The sequence below is a fragment of the Brassica napus genome, chromosome C4, assembly GCF_020379485.1.
Source record: "Brassica napus cultivar Da-Ae chromosome C4, Da-Ae, whole genome shotgun sequence".
Lineage (NCBI taxonomy): Eukaryota > Viridiplantae > Streptophyta > Magnoliopsida > Brassicales > Brassicaceae > Brassica > Brassica napus.
Window position 1 is genome coordinate 32,447,417 of NC_063447.1, and position 16,247 is coordinate 32,463,663.

At 34.5% G+C, this 16,247-nt stretch overlaps 2 protein-coding genes across 4 annotated transcripts; one reads left to right on the forward strand and one right to left on the reverse strand.

The window, feature by feature from the left end:
- Positions 1-315: 315 nt before the first annotated feature.
- LOC106395921 (beta-galactosidase 11-like) lies at positions 316-2,900 on the reverse strand. Of its 3 annotated transcripts, XR_007322074.1 has the most exons (4): positions 2,460-2,900; positions 1,386-2,365; positions 1,172-1,205; positions 316-1,092 (listed from the first exon to the last, which is right to left on the reverse strand). XR_007322074.1 is itself a non-coding variant. In XM_013836237.3 (2 exons), exons 1-2 carry the CDS (start codon positions 2,784-2,786, stop codon positions 2,252-2,254), a joined length of 441 nt encoding a protein of 146 aa, XP_013691691.1. In that variant the 5' UTR covers positions 2,787-2,900; the 3' UTR covers positions 316-2,251. The 3 variants fall into 3 exon arrangements, 1 of the variants encoding a protein (XP_013691691.1); XR_007322073.1 differs by having other exon boundaries at positions 1,172-2,365; XM_013836237.3 differs by having other exon boundaries at positions 316-2,365.
- A 12,104-nt stretch (positions 2,901-15,004) lies between these two features.
- On the forward strand, positions 15,005-15,892 carry LOC106395845 (LOB domain-containing protein 29). The gene is made up of 2 exons (XM_013836188.2): positions 15,005-15,355; positions 15,470-15,892. The coding sequence occupies exons 1-2, from the start codon at positions 15,077-15,079 to the stop codon at positions 15,842-15,844; spliced, it is 654 nt and encodes a 217-aa protein (XP_013691642.1). The 5' UTR covers positions 15,005-15,076; the 3' UTR covers positions 15,845-15,892.
- The last annotated feature ends 355 nt before the right edge of the window (positions 15,893-16,247 follow it).

The window sequence follows — 16,247 nt, forward strand, 5'->3', positions numbered from 1 at the left end:
TCCTTGACTTGGGTTTTCTCCCAAAGGGTTTTACCTAGTTGAGGTTTTAATGAGAGAATACTTCATGGCTTCCAAGCTTGACTTGTTCCATATGGTCAAGCATGAGGGAGAGTGTTGACATGAAGCAGAAGTAAGCTGCAAGACTTGAGAAGTAAGCTGCAAGACTTGAGAAGAAAGCTGCCAGACTTGAGAAGTAAGTTGTCAGACTTGAGAATTAAGCTAGAGACTTATAAGGTTTTATAAGGCTTTATAAGGATTACTATACTAGAATATTTTATTGAAGAGAAGAAGAAGAGAGAACAAGACCGTTGAAGATATTTAAAAACAATGAATATTTTATTGTATTGTGTACTGAGTCAACTTGCCTTTAAATACTTATATCCAGATCTACAATTAAATTAAGGAAATTATTCTCTCCTTCTCTCTCTTACATTTTGAAATCTACATCTCTCTCATACTTTCTCTTTCTCTCATGTTCTTCATGTTTTTCATTCTCCAGAAATAAACTCTCAATAATTCTCCCATTCTAACATCGATGACCTATGAGACAGCTCGGACCTCCGATCCCGATTATCAGAAGAACAACGAGAAGCCTCTAGGGCGGCCTCCTTTGGGATAGACTCTGGAAGAGAACCTCTAGTAGGAGGAAGAGGAAGCACCAAAAAAGATGGAGGCTCCATCGAAGCCTCAACCCCAATCAGGGACACGAACCGCGGTAGGTCCAGAGGACTCTATTACTGCGGTTGTGGCTTCGATGCTAAATGTCAGCAATCTCAGAAGGCAACACCAAAACATCAAGACCGCCAGCGGTCACAGAACTAGAAGGAGGAGCCAAAGCCGCAGCCTCGGTAGCAACTTGAACATCAGAAAGGCTCTTTCTGACCTTGGGAACACCGAAGGGAGTGACCCCCACAGTAGAACCATGAGCCGCGGTCGCACCAGCGACCACTTCAGAGGCCGCTTTTCGAGCTACCTCATCTTGAGCAGATTTTTTTTCCTCGCTTCTCTGGCCTCTTTTTTTCGAGCAGAATGCATCACCCTTTGAGTAAAATCGGGAATTGCAACAGTCGGTTTAACCATTTTTAGCAAGAACTACAACCAAAGCATCAAAAATAAAAAACATTCAAGACATGAATGAAACAACATATATCAAAACGAAAGACAAGCTTACCAGAAACACTCACGCAGCAAGAGGAACCACTGGTCTGAAACCGCGAAGTTAAACAATAAGGAATCAGGACGATCTCTAAAAAAAATCCTAACTAATCAAGACAACGATTGAAGAACGAATGACACAATTACAAAGCCATAAAGAAATAAAACCTTTCGTTTTCCTCAAAGCAAGCAATAATAAAAAATGGAGAACAAGACACAATAATTTATACCCGAAGAACTAAGAGCTGTGAAAGGAATGATTGCAACTATGTGGATGATTCGCTTTCCATCGTCCATCAAAACCCCTAAACCAGATCCGCAATAAATACGCTAAACCAGAATTTCAAACCGGATCTCGGTATGCAAACATACCAATGGTCTCAAATACACCATGTAAGTCAGATTCGATACCCAAATCACCTGACGACCTGAGACACATCAGACTCTGTGGGGAGGGGCTATTTTTGGCGCCCAGTTTCACCCAGCTCTAGACCCAGTCCGAGATCCTGACCCAAAAGAAGTAAAGCCCAAATACGATCACCATCATGGCCAAAGAGAGAAACATAGGCCCACGAAGGTCAAAGCCTATCCCGGGTTCAAGGAGTTAAACACGCCAATCACGGAGGAGTCAACTGGAAACGTAAAGAAATCAAACGCATTAAAAACCATTATTAAAGTGCTCGGTCCACGTCGGAGATCACTCCACCGTTAAGATCAGCCAAGAAGACCTATAAAAGAAGAAGAAAGAGCCAAATACATGGGATCCGAATTCTGGATAGCTAAACTATACTCTGATTACATACAGTCTCCATTGTTATCCAAAACCCCTTTGTATTCATCAATAGACAACTCATTTTCTATATAGTTGATCATAGCTTAGTCTTTCTATGTCGAGCTTACTTGTCAACCAAGTCTCTTTATCCGTAAACCCTATTTCTGAGTGAATTTTAGAATTCATCAGTTGCAAAATAACAAATAGAAAAACAAAATATGAAATGTTCCTTTAATTATCAACAAGAACTTGATCGATACAATAAAAGGAAACAAATTAACCAGAATTATATTAAGTCCTTTATTAAGGAGAAAATAAAAAAACCTAAGCTTTTGTGCATGTGAATACAACAATGAGCTTAATATCCTTCTTGCAGTGACTCGGACCAAACATCTCATCTGAAACGTAAAGCTCGCACTTGTGTTTTCCAAGACAATTCTGCACAAATAATACTTAACAATAAGATTCATTGAAATATTTATCATTCGCTAATCCACAATATATTGTCAATATTCTCGTTGATTTTTCTAACCTTTTTGACGATTCTCAAGGTATCTGGTGCGCCGCAATTGCCATGTCTACTAACTTTATGCTCCTCACTACAACCGGTAGGATTGCCATAATCAGCGAAATTGATCTTTGTAATAATATATTCAGCTGATTTGGAACAAGAAACAGTCATCTGTCTCCTTTTAACTTCATAATTTCCACAGTTCACATATTGTTTCGGGTTACTATCGGTTTTGCTGCCTCTTGCATCACTGGAAATGTCTATATTTGAAGCTACATCAAACATAGATGAATAAAGTAGAACTAGAAGAAGGATGTAGCCTTGATAATGGCAATGTGAAGTATCCATTTTCTTTTGTCTTCGTAATCAAAGGTAATAAGAATGTATTTACTACTTATGTACTCTTATAGTCTTTTTCTAAAAAAAAGCTTGGATTACTTAAGTTTTGAAGAGGAAAATTCGTCCGTAGATGTGGCCACGCAAATTTCTCTCAGTTTGTAATTTATTTCTCTATCCTGTTTTTTATTCTTAGTTTTTTGGAAGGGCATTGATTCTGACTTTTTCACCATTACTTATTAATAGATTGTATTTTCAGTAAAAAGGAAAAACAGAAAATATTAATCACCTTTTTCTAACTATCCATCTTAAATTTAAAATATGTATTTAAAAATAATATTTTATAGATTTATAAAACTACATTAAATATATATATATATATTAAATTAATATATTAGAATAGAAAAATAATTTTAAACTAATTAACATGATTTTTAACCTGAATAATATCATATATTTAAGATATAGTTCACTCATCAAATCTCAATTATTAAATTTTAACAGTTTTGTACTCATAGTCGATTCTCTAGTTCGGGGCAAATAAAATTCAAATTTTCAAAACTTTTGTGATATTAAACATTTTTTATGAAAAATGGTTACACATTTACTCTATGATTATTTTGTACTTTAGGTTGGTGTCTGAATTTAACTCATAAATAGCACATAATACTAGTTGAAAATGACTATAGCCACGATTTTATTTCCATGGCTATGAGGCAGATTTTGTGACAATATGAAGATTAGCCACAAAATCCCACGACAAAAACGTAGCTATAAGATCGCAACAAAATTAGACTGTCAAAATCGTACAAAAAGCTACGTTACATGAAGTCTTCTCGTTCACTACGAGAAAACACAAGTTTAGCGAGGAAAATTAACGAGGAAAACTAATTCTCGTAAATTTACATCGATTTTACGAGGAACTTACGAGGAAATATAAAATCAACGTTATTTTCTCGTAAAATAACGACGAAATTATTTCGTCGTAAAGTCGATGTAATGTCACGTGGTTTTTACGAAGAAATACGCTTTCCTCGTAAACTCGACGTAAATGTAGTGTGTACTTTACGAGGAAATATTTTACGTCTACTTAGCGAAAAAATTTTGAATCCACCAACTTTGTAGTTGTAACACGTTTTTTTCGGCAACCTAACTAAATTTCTTCGTAAATTCCTATCAAAATTACAACTACCAGATTCGAAAATTTCCTATAAATATGGACGTTTGAACATTATTTTAAACACACCAACAAGAAAAAAAAAATGTCGGGCTCCGAGAGTATTTTCGAGTTGCGGTGGTGGATGTATATGCATAGAGATGCTAACGAGAGAGTGACGAAAGAATACCTTGCGGGGCTGGAGACATTTATGCATCAAGTAGATTCCACACTGCTCGCCCAAGAAAGCGGTTAGATGTTCTGTCCTTGTCGAAAATGCAACAATTCGAAATTGGCAAATCGTGGAAATGTTTGGAAGCATTTAATAAATAGAGGTTTCACACCAAATTACTATATCTGGTTTCAACATGGAGAATGTTATAATTATGATCACAATGAAGCTAGTAGTAGTAATAGCAATTTTCAGGAAGAACCGGTTGATCATCATGTGCATAATGAACATAGTTACCATCAGGAGGAGCAGATGGTAGATTATGATAGGGTTTATGATATGGTAGCTGATGCATTCGTAGCTCATGATGAAGATGAAGAACCTAACATAGATGCAAAAAAGTTTTATGAAATGTTAAATGCGACGAATCAGCCACTTTACAGTGGTTGTAGAGAAGATCTCTCTAAATTGTCGTTGGATGATAGAATGATGAATATTAAAACTGATCACAATCTACCTGAAAGTTGCATGAATGAATGGGTAGACTTGTTTAAAGAGTATTTGCCGGAAGACAATATGTCTGCTGATTCTTATTATGAGATTCAGAAACTGGTTTATAGTCTTGGGTTGCCTTCGGAGATGATAGATTTTTGCATCGACAACTGCATGATCTACTGGGAGATGATGAGAAGTTAGAAGAATGCCGATTCTGCAAGAAGCCACGATTCAAGCCGCAAGGACGGGGACGTAATAGGGTACCGTACCAAAGGATGTGGTACCTACCAATTACAGACATATTGAAAAGATTGTATCAATCTGAGTAGACAGCCGGAGGGATGAGATGGCATGCCGAGCATACTCAGACGGATGGTGAGATGACTCATCCATCAGATGCAAGAGTCTGGAAACATTTTAACAAACTACATCCGAAATTTGCTAGCAATAGCCGGAATGTGTATCTTGGATTATGCACAGATGGATTTAGTGCATTCGGAATGTCAGAGAGACAATATTCATTGCGGCCAGTCTTTCTTACACCATACAACCTGCCACCGGAGATGTGCATGCAACTGGAGTTTCTATTCTTGACCATATTAATACATGGTCCGAACCATCCAAAAAGGTCTCTGGATGTTTTCCTACAACCACTGATAAAAGAGTTGAAGGATTTGTGGTCAATAGGGGTGAGGACATATGACTGCTCAACGAAGACGAATTTTACGATGCGAGCGATGCTTTTGTGGACCATAAGTGACTTTCCTGCCTATGGGATGTTGTCTGGATGGACTACACATGGGAGATTAGCTTGTCCATATTGTAATGGAACGACAGATGCGTTTCAACTAAAGAATGGTAGGAAGACAAGTTGGTTCGATTGTCACCGTCGATTTCTTCCCATTGGCCATCCGTACCGAAGAAACAAGAAATTATTTAGGCACAAAAGGGTTGTGAGAGACACTCCTCCTCCATATCTAACTGGAGAACAAATTGAAGCGCAAATCGACTACTACGGAGCTAACGAAACAGTTCGTTGTGGTGGTAATTGGCATGTCCCCGGTAATATGCATGATTCTTACGGTGTTCATCACAACTGGCACAAGAAGAGTATATTTTGGGAGTTGCCATATTGGAAGGATCTTCTTCTGAGCCACAACCTCGATGTGATGCACATAGAGACAAATTTCTTTGAGAAAATCATGAATACAATATTGAATGTCCCAACTCACTCATTCCTCGTAAATGAAAAGCGGGTCTCGCTAATTCCTCATAAATGAACGACCAATTAGGGACTACCGTTGTAATATTTGAAAAAAGAAGAGAAGAACGATACTGGAATCACAGGTGGGAAGAAACAAGGCGAGACCTACGTAAGTCTAGCCTTCTCTCCGTCCACATGTGTTCCAGTATCTTTCTTCTCCTTATTTTTTTTTCAAATCTTTCTAATTAGAGAAGCAAACTGGTGAGTAATTATCTCTGATTTGAGAAGCAAATTGGTGAGTTTATCTTTGATTTGAGAAGCACACTGGTGAGTATTTATATGAAATTTTGAAAGGTTTTACGACCAATTAGCTTCGTCTCATTCCTCGTAAATAAAAAAGCGGGCCTCGCTAATTCCTCGTAAATGAACAAAGACGTTACGAGGAAGCCAAACACGGGCCTCGCGAGTTCATCGTTAAAGGGAAGATGGGTTTGGAGTTTGGAATATATGAAGTAGAAGATAATGAAGATGGGGTTTGGGGTTTGGGGTTTCGGATTTTAGGGATTTAAACATAATCCTCGCTATTTCCTCGTAAACTAACGAGGAGCTTACAACGAATCCTAAAAATAAAGAACGCGGGACTCGTTAATTCCACATAAGCACAATTCATCGTAAAGACCTCATAATAGGAAAACGCGGGCCTCGCTAATTCCTCGTAAATAAAAACGCGGGCCTCGCTAATTCCTTGTTAATCAACGAGGACGTTACGAGGAAGCAAAACGCGGACCTCGCTAATTCCTCGTAAAGAAAAACACGGGTCTCGCTAGTTCCTCGTAACTTTACGAGGAAATTACGATGATTACTAATTTTTTATATATACACGCGAGCTTCTGACTTCCATTCCGTCTCCACTTCCTCTCTTTCGTAGCTACGGTACGTACTCTCTCTATTTCCTCTCTAATTTGATTAGTTGAGGGTAGATTAGGTGTTTAGTGTAGGGAATTTAGATATGTTTACTGATTTTATGTTAATTAGTGTTGATTAGGTGGTTAATGTAGGGAATTTAGCTAGATTTATTGAATTTTTTATTTAGAGAATTTGTTAATTATTGTTGATGTTAATTTTAAAAATTAATTTTTTTTTTCCAGACGGTTCGAAAGAACAGACTTACTCCCCATTACAGAGAGATGTTCGGTGAGCCTAATAGTCGTTTAGGCCCGTCTTCTTCAGCTCCCGGTTCTTCGGGTCCGGAGACTGTCCCCGAGACTCAGCCTTCTCAGAGAGTCTCTCGGTCACCTTCTTCTAGTGCACCATCGGTTCCTCATGTGCCTCCTCCGATGGCTCCTCCGACGATGCCTCCACCTGTGCCTCCTCCGATGCCCGCCGAGATTCATCCCGATTTGATGGTGCCTCTGAGTGCTCTTTACTCGCAGTACACTGTCGATGACCTTCTTGGTCAGGCAGACAGAGAAGGTTTACCAGTCATAGACCCCGACCGACCGGACGGATCATTGTGGTATGTTACATTAATTATTATTTTTTAATTCTTTTAAAATTTTTTTATAACATTAATAAATAATTTATACTTTAAATTTGTTTTTTTCAGGTTTGGGGTTGACGGATGTCTTGCATCGGACGTAACCGACACAATCAAAGGTTACTTCTCCATGGCACATCCGAACTGGAAAAAGACGCCGATCTACGTCAGAAAGACGTGGTTAAAATTTACGCTGTAAGTTACTATTATTAATTATATATACTTTAATTTTTTCATGATTTATATATATTTTTTTTAACTAATTATTAATTTAATTTTTTTTACAGCAAAAATATCATTCGTCCATGGGGGTCAATGAGAGGGTGAGAAAATCGTTCTACGCGAAGGTGAAAGTTCGATTGTTGGACAAGGTCTCCAACTGGAAGGGTGACTAGATCGTGAAGGGGTATGAGCGTGGCAAACCTGCTGAGCTCACCACGGATGCGTGGGATGGCCTCATCCGTTATTGGCGGGATCCTGACGCCATGAGAATTGCCCAGTCTTGCTCTGCCTCCCGTAACACGGTAGACGAGCACAACCACGGGCCGATGCTTCACTCTACGGGCCAAAAACCCCACGCCGGTGTCCGTTTGGAAATGGTAATTAAATATTTTATTTAATTATTTTATATATATATATATATATATATTCTAACTTTCTTAAATGTTTTTTAGTCCAAAGAGACGGGACAACTCCCGTCTCTTTTTCAATTTTACGAGAGGACCCACATGAACAAGGCGGGCCAATTTCTAGATGGCAAGTCCGAGTAAATCTTCAACGACTTGGTTGCTCGGGTTGACAACCGCCAGACCCAGCTGACCCAGCAGTCCACCGACGGATTACCCGTCACCTTATCCACACTTGAAGTGGATAGGAATTACGAGGAGGTAAATTTTTTAAAATTTTAATTTTTTTATTATTTATTTAATTTAACTTTAAATTTTTACTAAGAATATTTATTTTTTGTTTTTAAGGTTGTCCCTAAGAAAAAGGGACGTACGTTGGGGATTGGTTCCGTCAATGATGTTTCGAGAAGGACATCGTCTTATGGTCAGAGACGGGATGAGGAAGTCACTGAGCTGCGTAACGAGTTGGCCTCGACAAAAGCTGTGTTCACAGCTCGTATGGGTGGAGTCGAGGGCTTCTTGGACGTTATAGCGGCCACAAATCCGGAATGAGAGTCCATGCTGAGGAACTTGCGACAACAACATCCAATTCCAGGCGAGTCATCTGGCACACATAACGAGGCGGATGTTGCAAGGAAGAGTGGGGAATTCTACCAGGAGATGAACTACCCTTAGTTCTTTTTTTCCGGTTGTTGTATTATAAATTCACAACTTATTTATATATAAAATATTTTCGTATTGATTTTTATTTAAAATTATAATTTTATTAATAAATTAAATAATTTTAATTATTAATTTTAATTATATTTTTAAATTCTGTAAAATAAAAAACTGAAGTAAATTCATATCTAAATTATGACTTATTTACCTGGAAAGTTTACGAGGAAATGACGAGGAAGGTTAAACGAGTATTTTACGAGGAAATATTTTTGAGGCATTTACGTGAATTTTACAAGGAAATACTTTCGAGATATTTACGTGTAATTTACGAGGAACTCCTTTCGAGGTATTTACGAGAAAATATAGCGACCTCCTTACGTGGAATGATTAAGTGGTCTTTACGACGAAATGATATACTTCGTCTTTACGACAAAATGATATACTTCGTCTTTACGACGAAATGTTTTCCTTGCTAAGTTACGACGACTTGGCGAGGAAATATGCGTTACGACGAACGAGTAACGACGAAACGTGTTTCCTCGCTAATTCCTCGTAAAGCCTCTTTTACGACGAACTCATGAGGAATACCGCCGTCGTTAATCTCATGTTTTCTTGTATTGATTATTGCATGAAGTCTTCTTTGCTGTTAAATGAAGTATTCTCACTGTTGCCGGAAGTCTGCATAGGTTAGTTTTGTAATTAACAATTAATAGTAAAATATTTAATATTAATAATTAAAAAACTTCAGATGTCAGATGTGTGGAAGTCTTCTCGATTTTAATTCTGTGTTTCTGGTCAAACATTTGGTTACGAAAGAAATCTTCTATAGAAGTCTTCTACATCAATGTTTATAAATGTTCATTTTCTCCACAATTAAAATGACTTTTAAGATTTTCTTGTCAATTTATGTGTATTAATTAATACTTGGGCTCTAAAAGAAGTTCATAACTTAATTCGTGATAATTATCAAGTTAAAAATATTCATGTTTATTAATGTTTCTAGTTAATGAGAGAAGATTTCGGTAGAAGTTTTCTACGTTAGTTTTTGTAAAACTTGTATTTTCAAGAGTGTTAAGTAACTTTAAGATATGTTTTTTGACTTTCAAAAATGTTAAGTAACTTCAAGAATATCAAATCATGTGGTTTAATGTGTCTTCTTACATCATAAGATATACATTTTAAATTTCATGAGATTTTAAATTTCAACTTTCACTTAAAGTTTAAGTTTCCTGCTTAGATTATAATTTTCCATTTATTTATTTTTCCGCTTAATTCGCATGAAGTCTTCCGAGAAAGAATACTTAATGTGTTATCTGATTAGTTTTTAAGAATTGTTTTAAGAAGTCTTCTTTGAGAGTTATTCTTGTGTTCACCCCCTAGGGTGAACCTGTAGGTTCACCAACCAATAGGATTTTGTTATTTCATATTTGATATCTTTTAGAAAAGAAAATAAGATATTGCCAAGTTATATTATGTTTTTAAAATAAAAAGATAAAAAATAAATAAAAAATAGTAGTAGTTAAAAAAATATTTTTTTTAAATATTTTAATCGTTGTCAGTAAAACACTAAACCTTAAATCCTAAACTCTAAACATTAAACCCTTGGATAAACCCTAAACCCTTGGATAAATCCTAAACCCTTTGATAAATTCTGGGGTTTAGGATTTATTCAAGGGTTTAGAGTTTACCCAATGGTTTAGGATTTATCCAATGGTTTAGGGTTTAGTGTCTTGATGACAACGTTAAAAATATATTTTTTTAAATGATATTTTTGTAACTACAACTATTTTTATTTATTTATTTACCTTTTTATTTTAAAAACATAATATAATTTGATAATATTTTGTTTTCTTTTTTAAAAGATATCGAATATGAAATAACAAAATTCTATTGGTTGGTGAACCTATAGGTTCACCACCCTAGGAAGTGAACCTAAGAATAACTATAAAAATGATGAATCTAGACCCTTTAAATGATGGGTGCACTATTGATGATAAAACTATAAAAATGCACATGAAAAGGAATGAACTAGGGAAAGTGTGAGTGCACAAGCTACATTTCACCATATGAGCTAACAAAATTTTGATGTTTATACATACAAAAATCTGAAATTTAATATAATTGTGGGTGCACGTGCCCCCACATCCTATAACCTGCCTTCACCACTTCTTTCCAGAAATGTTATGTGATTGATAATTTTAAAATAATTTTTGGTGTGTTGTTTCAATGACTTCAATAATGTCAAGTTATTTTGGCAAAATAATATTGTAGGCATGAATATATTTTCCAAATTCTTTTCATTAACTTCTCTTCAAGTTTACAAAAGAATCTACAAGTAATAGAGTACACACACAAATCACAAAACATACCATAAGTAAAATTTTACACATGGAGCTAGAGATCATTCTTCGACATAGATAAGATTGGATTCTACTTGACATCATCCATTTGTACCACTTTGCGCAAGAAATCATGCATGTGAAGTCTTCTAGGAAGTATTTCGAAGTCTTCCTGAATTCGGAAGACTTCGGAAGACTTTGGAATTGGAAAATTTTGAGAGACTTCCTGGTTCTGAAGTCTGACTTAGATTTGGAAAAACATGCATATCAAAAAACGGTAAAATGGCTTCAAAACAGAGAGACATCTCAAAAATAATTTTCTATGCTTAAATAATAAATAAAACAATCACATTAGGTTGACTATATAACTTTTTAGAATCTAACATATAAACATATAGAAATACATATCCAAAATTTATAGATCTACCTTTAAAGGAGTGGAAGATAAGAACCACGTAATGAAAAACTTACAAAAACAAGTTAAATTAGTGAGAAAGACATGAGACAAAAATGAGAAATTGATATAAAGTTTGGTGTTCTTAAGTTTAAAGAGATTAGAGAGAAATTAGAAAGTTTTAGAAGAAAAAACATTACATTTTTGTTGTTGCCATTTGAGAAAAAGAGAGAGAATGTGTAAAGTTTTTTTATATAAGATGACAAAAATTCTAATTATTAAATATTTTCGGTTCATAAGACTTCCAAGTCTTGTTAACTCTAAATTTACTTTTCGTCCAAGAAGAGTCTTCAAGAAGTCTTATAATGCGTTGCATAACCCTAAAATCAAATAACTAACTAAATAGCAATAAACACTTAAACATATGATCAACTTATAAAGTGTTTAATATATACAAAACTAAACACATATATGTCTAATTGAATTTTCTTTTTTTTAAATTAAGATTTCAAAATCTAACCGTAAAATATAAACAATACTGCAACATATATTCATTCATCTATATTGAAAACAATACAGTTTTAGCAAATCTAAATTTACATGGCTTAAAATTGTTTATACTTAGTTGATTTAACATTTTCCCACATAAAAATATTTTTTTTAAAGATTTATAAATTATTTTTAAAATCTAATACATGTAAACACTTCTTGTGAAATCTTCTTAGAAAGTCTTCTCAGGTAGGACTTCTTGGAAATTCTTTTCTCACAAAAGACTTCCAAAATCACATAAGACCTCGAGGGGTTATACTCGTAAAAATACATATATGTATTTTTTTGTTATGAAAGACTCGTTGTAATTTTTATAATATTTTTGATTATTTTTGCATTTGATTGAATTTAAAATATATTTTTGTATTTAAAATCAAGTTTTAGGCCATATTTGCCAATTTCCCATATATAAATATACATTATTTATTGTTTATTTGCAATGGCAACAAACAAGGCTAGAGACTTCGGAGAGGGGAAATCATGATGGTGATTTTAATTTTTTTTTTCTTATTCTACAATCTACGCCAAGTTGTTTTGGTCTAGTGGTATAGGAGCTCCAGCTGGAGTGCCCGCCCCTAGGTTCGAGCATTGGCCACTGCGAAATTTACATGTGGATTGCAGCATCTGAGACCGAAGACCGTTACACGGTGAGCCACATGGTGACGTCCTGGCAGTGTCCATGCTCACTTCGGTCTCTAGTTTGGACCATTTCGGTGGGGCCAGGATACTCAGTTAGCAAAAAAAAAAATCTACACGTACATTTTCTCTAAAAAAAAGTTTCGTACAACCCGATATAAATATAGATTCAAAACCCTTTGTAATCCCCAAATATAGAGAAAATGTAAAGTTGCAACTAATTCGTCTAAAATTACCACCGAAAAAGGATGGTAAAAATCATTTAATCATTCCGATAAAATGAGGAGTTTTCAACAGTTTGATCACTACATTTGATTCATTTTATTTCTAGTGTATTATTAATATTTGGAAAATTAAATTATTGGTTGGGAAAAAAAAACGTTACGGGATTAAGAGTTATTATTGGATCTTTTGGTGTGAGATGTGATTAATTTGTCCCCTGCGAAAGGTCTACATGTTAGTTCTTATGTGTGCCACAAATAAACTTAAATGCCACAAATAAATTTATTTAAGTCTTAATTTGATAACAAATCAATTCTTATCATTAATTGGATTATTATTTTAAGGTTTAGATTATAATTCTCGATATTGCTCGACAACCTGACCCTCGTTCAAATATATCATATACCATTTTCTCATCCATTGTTGTCTCTATTGTTGGCACATTTTCTTATCTGTTTTTTCTTTATTTTAAAAATAAAGTCTTTATTAATATATTATATATGAACACGCATATATGTTTTTCTGCACTCGCTAGTGTCTTCCCTGAAATTCATAATGCTTAGTTGACTGCATGGAGTAACAGAGACTCGAATTAGATCGCATGGTATGTAGAGTAAACTAATAGATCAGTGTATAATAGTTGGCAACAAAAGACGATAGATCGATCAGCATGAAAATAGGAAAACACAGTTATGTACGTATAATTTTTTTTTTTGGGTAAACACGTATAATTTATTTTGATATAAGATATATATGCCGACCAATGTGGTATGCAACCAAATAAATTATATATAAACTGGAGTGTTTAACGCATGTGTATAAACATGATCTAGCATGGTTCTTAATAGTTAATGGATCCCTAGAAAATTTGAGGTTTTGTTTCTTCTAGATCGATAAGACTGAGGACTAACCAATATCATATTATATATATTAAGAATGTGGGTGGATTGGAGCAGGTCCCCAATTAGAGTATGTATAAACAATCTATATTCTTCAAAATTCAAATGGATTCCTTGTTGGTAATGGAGAAAGTTTTTTTTTCAACATTACTGTAAGTCTCTTGAATAATTGAAGTATGAGTCCTTGCGACATTGGGCGCTCCAACTACTATACTACACTTGATGAAACATGAAGGAAATGTTAAATACAATTAGGACGTTAGACACTCATTATCTTTAATTTAAAAATAAAAAGGGTTTGTTGTTATCTATTTGACCACGCTTAAAATCAAATTGTGAAGAATTTTTTAAAAATGTATAAGAATATATTTATTTTAATATATTATGAAATATTTTAAGAAAAAAGGGTTTGTTGTTATCTATTTGACCATGTTTAAAATCAAATTGTGAAGAATGTAAAAATGTATAAGAATATATTTATTTTAATATATTATGAAATATTTTAAGAAAAAAAAGATTTATTATGATTTATTTGTACACTCTGTGACATTTTCAAGGATTTGAAATAATCAAACGGGCTTTATAGACTTGTGTTTGGTTTAACTATAAAAAAATATTTTCATGATATAATATTTTACAATGCGCAATCCTATGTAAATAATCCATCAGATTTTTCATAGCTGATTTGTGATGAATTTTCCATTCTATAATTTATCGTAACTTGCGATAGTGAGAAAATATTTCTAATGATTGAAAAACTTTCTATCATAAATCTCTGATATAATCTATGATGTAAATTTGATATAATACAAGTATATCTATATTTATGTTGAATTTCTTTATTGCTAACCAACTCCTTTTCTTCTTCTTTTGTGTATGTCTATATTTATGTTGAATTTCTTCATCGCTAACTGTGTGGAGCCAAAAAAAAGAAGGTCGATTGTACATGTAATCAATTTGTCTTTTATTTATTTAATTTTTTGCTTTAGGTTTAATCAAATTGGGTTAGTAGAGATGTACACGTCCATCTACTATGCAATATCTGTTTTTTTATATACATTATATATCGGGCATGCTTTTCTCTTAATTACAGTGAATCTCTCGTTTTTTATGCATAGAAAAATCCAAAAGGATTGTCAATTTCTTTAGCAAAAACAAAATTGTACTAATGCAGAAGGAATGAATAAAAATAAACATGAGAACTGTAGGCCATTTAGCAGACAAATTATAATTAAACAAATGGAATAATGTAACCCACCTTCATCTTCACCTTTGCCTTGTTTATAAAACATCTCTCCTTAAAGCTATACTCAAGGTTAAATCAAAAACCTATTCCCATAGCAACAAACACAATTGATCCTAAAATTAAATTCGACCTTCGAATCAAGAATTGTCATCAACACCAATCATATCATGAGTAGCTCTGGCTCTCCTTGTGGAGCTTGTAAGTTTCTTAGGAGGAAATGTGCAAATGGATGTGTGTTTGCTCCATACTTTTGTCATGACCAAGGAGCTTCACACTTTGCAGCCATTCACAAGGTCTTTGGAGCTAGCAATGCTTCTAAAATTCTCTCGAATCTCCCCATTAGTGATCGTTGTGAAGCCGCCATTACAATCTCTTATGAAGCACAAGCTAGGCTTCAAGATCCAATTTATGGCTGTGTCTCTCATATCTTTGCTCTCCAACAACAGGTATTTCCTTTCAAAACCCTAATCTTGATATTTCCAAGCTATATAAACATATATAATCAATATATAAGAATACTTAGCCGACTGTTTTTTAATTGTTTATTTTTGTGTTTATAGGTTGTGAATCTACAAGCGCAGCTTGAGATTCTAAAGCAACAGGCTGCACAAAGCATAATGTTTGCTGATTCACCATCATCAGTAAACCCTAATAGTTATTATGGAGACAATACTAAGACTTCTTATCATCATGATCATCATCATGAACATCGAAATATTCATCATCATGATGAGACCCGTTTGGTTTACCAAACCGGAAGTTCATGGATGGTTCAGCACGGAGATGCGACAGTTAATAGTTACCCCACCGGGAACTGCTCGGGCTTTGGAGAAGTCTCCATCTACCCTGATTTGGAACAACATTTGAACTCTTTCAATCAAGATCATCTCAAAGAGCTTCAGTCAGCAAATTTTGGCTACATCTCCTTCTCATGATGGTTCATTCTATCAAGACATGGGTTGATTCCTATCAACATATCCCATCTATATATAATTATATATATATATATATTATTTTTATGTAGCTTATACGTGTATGCCTCAAGACTTTTTGATGGTTTTGGTCTCGATTGTTGATGTTGCCTGGCTCAAAGAACCGGCTTGGTATTCATAAATAAGAAAAAAATTCTAGATGCCCTCGAAATATATTAAATATCATATATATATATATATATATATATATATATATATATATATATATATATTAATATCCTCCAGATGTTTTGGTCATGCAGTAGTGTGGTATGCTTTCGGGTAATCCACTTTATAGCACTAAGGGTATGACTGGTTTTCCCGCTACCACCCGCAAACGCAGCTTTCGCGGTTAGTAGCGGTTGTT